This window comes from Limulus polyphemus, unplaced genomic scaffold, assembly GCF_000517525.1.
Source record: "Limulus polyphemus unplaced genomic scaffold, Limulus_polyphemus-2.1.2 Scaffold6332, whole genome shotgun sequence".
NCBI lineage: Eukaryota > Metazoa > Arthropoda > Merostomata > Xiphosura > Limulidae > Limulus > Limulus polyphemus.
The window spans coordinates 1,512-6,282 of NW_013671942.1; the positions used below are offsets into that span (position 1 = coordinate 1,512).

General features: G+C 30.0%; 1 protein-coding gene across 1 annotated transcript in view; it reads right to left on the reverse strand.

Annotated features, from left to right (window-relative positions):
• Positions 1-2,498: 2,498 nt before the first annotated feature.
• LOC106473617 overlaps positions 2,499-4,771 on the reverse strand; it is a gene marked incomplete at its 3' end in the record, with an annotated part of 11,131 nt that continues 8,858 nt past the window's right edge. The window contains exons 5-6 of the mRNA XM_013934301.2: positions 3,329-3,445; positions 2,499-2,561 (exon numbers count right to left, since the gene is read on the reverse strand). Coding sequence (XP_013789755.2) covers positions 2,499-2,561; positions 3,329-3,445 — 180 coding nt within the window. The remainder of the gene's footprint in view (positions 2,562-3,328; positions 3,446-4,771) is intronic.

Genomic DNA, 4,771 nt, shown 5'->3' on the forward strand with positions numbered 1-4,771 from the left:
TTTGTATATATTTTTCTATTTAGTAATAAGACAACATTTCCACACATATAGATTTTGTCCATATGGTTCTGTTTAGTGATAAGACAACATTTCCACACATATAGATTTTGTCCATTTTGTTCTCTTTAGTGATAAGACAACTTATACACACATAGATTTTGTCCATATTGTTCTGTTTAGTGATAAGACAACATATCCATACATACATACAGGTTTTGTCCATATTGTTCTGTTTAGTGATAAGACAACTTATCCACACATAGATTTTGTCCATATTGTTCTGTTTAGTGATAAGACAACATATCCATACATACATACAGGTTTTGTCCATATTTTTCTGTTAAGTGATAAGACAACATATCCACTTATAGATTTTGTCCATATTGTTTTGTTTAGTGATAAGACATCATATCCACACATACAGATTTTGTCCATTTTGTTCTCTTTAGTGACAAGACAACTTATCCACTCATAGATTTTGTCCATATTGTTCTGTTTAGTGATAAGACAACATATCCATACATACATACAGGTTTTGTCCATATTGTTCTGTTTAGTGATAAGACAACATATCCATACATACATACAGGTTTTGTCCATATTGTTCTGTTTAGTGATAAGACAACATATCCATACATACATACAGGTTTTGTCCATATTGTTCTGTTTAGTGATAAGACAACATATCCATACATACATACAGTTTTGTCCATATTGTTCTGTTTAGTGATAAGACAACTTATCCACACACACAGATTTTGTCCATATTGTTCTGTTTAGTGATAATACAACATATCCATACATACATACAGGTTTTGTCCATATTGTTCTGTTTAGTGATAAGACAACATATCCATACATACATACAGGTTTTGTCCATATTGTTCTGTTTAGTGATAATACAACATATCCATACATAGATTTTGTCCATATTTTTCTGTTTAGTAATAACACAAAATAATCACACACGTATATATTTGTCCCATCTTGCTGCTCAGTGTTATGGCAATGTACACCACGTATGTAAACTTTTCCCATATTTTGCTGCTCAGAGACAAGATACCCATTTATACATTTTGTCCCAATTTTTTTCTCTTCAGTGACATAATGTTATGGCCACATGTTTACAATTTGTTGATATTTTACTGAACAATATTGTGACATTATAACTACAAGTACATTGGCTTTATTATTTAGCTCTTTTTTTACCAGTATATTATAAATGAATCGGTAGGTTTTGTTTGACATAGCATAAAATATACTGATAACTTGCTGTCTTCTATCATTCCATATTCATTGTTTAAATCTTTCTAAAGCCTTTGATGCTGTGACATTCAGAAATTGGTTTAATATTTTTATCTGAATTATTATATATATATCATCTTATGGCCTTTGACACTGTGAAATATGTAGCTTGAATCTTTCATCTTAACTGAAACATTTTTAAATATTCCTATAATATTTAATGTTGTGAAATATGTAGCTTGAAACTTTTATCCTAACTGAAACATTGTTTAAATATTCCTATAATATTTAATGTTGTGAAATATGTAGCTTGAAACTTTTATCCTAACTGAAACATTGTTTAAATATTCCTATAATATTTAATGTTGTGAAATATGTAGCTTGAAACTTTTATCCTAACTGAAACATTGTTTAAATATTCCTATAATATTTAATGTTGTGATATATATAGCTTGAGAATTTTATCTTAACTGAAACATTATTTAAATATTCCTATAATATTTGATGCTATGAAATACGTATCTTTGACTTTTGTCTTACCCTAAACATAAGTCAAGTTAAAAGGTTTTCTCTAATATGTCAAGTCGAAAATAGGGTTCTCAAAGAAACACGTAGAAAACAGAGGTTCTCTAATGAACCAAGTGGAAAATAAGGATTTATAATGTGTCCAGTTGTAAAATAGTGTTTGTTTCTCTAATTAGTTATAAATTAAAAATTCTGTATTGAGTCAAGTTTTAAAGTACGGGTTCTCTAATTAGTCAAGTCGAAAGTAAGGGTTCTTTTAATAAGCCAAGTTGGAAATAGGGATGCTCTAATAAGCCACGTGGAAAATAAGAGTTCTTTAATGAGTTAAGTGGAAAACAGGGGTTCTCTAGTGAATCCAGTTGTAAAATAGCAGTTTTCTAATAAGTTCTGTGAAAAATACTGTTTCTATAATAAGCTAAGTGGAAAAGGGTACTCTGATGACTCATGCGGAAAATAGGAGTTCTCTAATGAGTCGAGTGGAAAACAGGAGTTCTCTAGTGAATCAAGTTGTAAAATAGGGTTTTTCTAATGAGTTACATGGAAAATTGGGTTTCTTTAATAAGCCAAATAGAAAAGGGTTCTCTAATTAGTCATGTGAAAAATAAAAATTCTATAATGAATCAAGTAGAAAAAATTGGTTTCTCTAATGAGTCGACAGACAAAATAGATGAGTCATGCTGAGTATGACTTCTATGGTTTAGACTACAAATCAAGAATGGATTACATACCCTGCCGTTCAAACCATCTGCTTTGTTCTCCAGTTTCTGCTTTTCTTCAGCCCAGGAAAGGACCTTAATTTGTAAGAAAATAAAATAGTCTAATTATTGGTTGTTTGATAAAGAAGACAATCCTACACATAAAAAAGGCATGTCTCATTCGTTATTTCAGCAGCAGTTACACAATATTTGTATAAGTTAGACATCTTTCATAACCAAAATTTACACTGAAATTTTAGCCCTAAAATCTGAGTCTATCAGGCCCAACTCCAGCCTCCCTTAGGTGAAGTGTCTAATGGGGCAGACACGAGAAACCAAAGTGATAATAATTATTCATTAAACTTGAGCTAATGTAAATATCTCAGATTTAAAAACATAAAGTTTTGTCCTAGTTTTCAAACCACACGTATGTGCATATATGTTGAAAGACAATGGAGAATACAGTTTTCTTCAATGTGATAGAACAGGGTATATTAGATTTTAATGTAAAAACAGTACTGCATTCTGGTGACTATAAGTTTAATAAACCCCACTGTTTAGAACATAACACATTGAACAAGTGATACTGTGTGAAATATAAGGTTTTCTGGTGACTATAAGTTTAATAAACCCCACTGTTTAGAACATAACACATTGAACAAGTGATACTGTGTGAAATATAAGGTTTTAAACTATAGGTTCATTCTCTAGGAGCAGAAAGACAACGTGTTTTCCCGTTCATCATAATTACGATCAAATCAATCAATATCGTTTTCATTTCGATTAATGTGAAGAACTTGACTTGATCATTCTCATTCATTAAATAGCGAAACCCAAGATAAGTAAAATAAATAAATCCCTACTTTGGCAGTTCCTTGTATGCCTTGGCTCTCTGCAACTAGATGGCGCAGTAAAGAAAAAGCCCGTTGTAGCTGTAGATGTTCCGAATAAAGACGCTTGTACATTGTATCTCTTGTTGACTGTAAAATATGTAAAACTAGCATTGTTTTTACTGTAAAATGTGTATAAATAACATTATTGTTGACTATAAAATATGTATAAACAACATTATTGTTGACTATAAAATATATATAAACAACATTATTGTTGACTATAAAATATGTATAAACAACATAATTGTTGACTATAAAATATATATAAATAACATTATTGTTGACTATAAAATACGTATAAACAACATTACACAAGATCATCCGGTTGCAAATCAAGGAATTGAAATGAATCATTATCTAACTATCAGTACTATTTTTTTCTAAAATGACTATAAAGGAATTAAGATCTGTAAATACCTATATGGTCTCTCAAAATATAACTTGTTTCCTGTTGACTCAAATAAAAATGTCATGATCGTTAAAGTATTTGCAATTACAAGTTCCTTATGTCTCATTTCCTTTAAAAGAAGACCAATGCAAAGCCAACACTGACAAGTCGAAAAAGTTGGCAACTTTCCCATCAACTATGCTATGGTTGAGAGAAATTAAAATATGTCACTGAAGATGAGATACTCAATATTCCGTGTATTAACACGGATCCATTGTAAGATTTAATTCTAGTTGCACCGAACCTGTCATAAAAAAATTATAATCTTTACTTGTTTCCTCTTCAGGTCAAATGGTTAAAACAGATATGCTTACAACCAGTTTAACTGTGTTCAAAATGATTTTTTTGTTGTTTTTTTTTTTTGCAACTGGAAACACGTGAAGGTAATCATTACGAATCGTGAAAGAAACAAAATAGTAAGATTGACCATCTGAAAAAAAACAACAACATAATTTTCGAACAGCAAGTTTACGGACTTGGCAACGCTCAAAATCGAGGGTTCGATTACTCGGGGTGAACAAAGTGCAGATTGCCCAATGTATTGTTTTGCCTAAAATAAATAAACAAATCTTTCCTCGTAAATTTTGCCATAAATATTAAGCAAATCAAATGGATACTAAATTCAAATGAGCATATGGAAAACATAGTGTCTGAAAATATAAATTTGAATACCGTATTTTTCGGAATATAAGACGCACCCTTATTTTGAAGACAAAGTTTTTTGGGGAAAAAAGCTACAGTCGCGTTTGAAAGATTTTTATTGAACAAAAATTCAATTTGATACTTTAAAAATTAGTATGTATTGTTCTAAACACAAAAGAGCTCAAAACATTAAAATAAGAAAATACCGTAAATAAAAAAAAGGTTTACCGTTATTTACTTTGGTTCAAACCTACAAAATCTACATTGCTTTCACTGTAATTTATTTTTTTATTATTTAGGGAGCATTATAAATAGTTATGTTT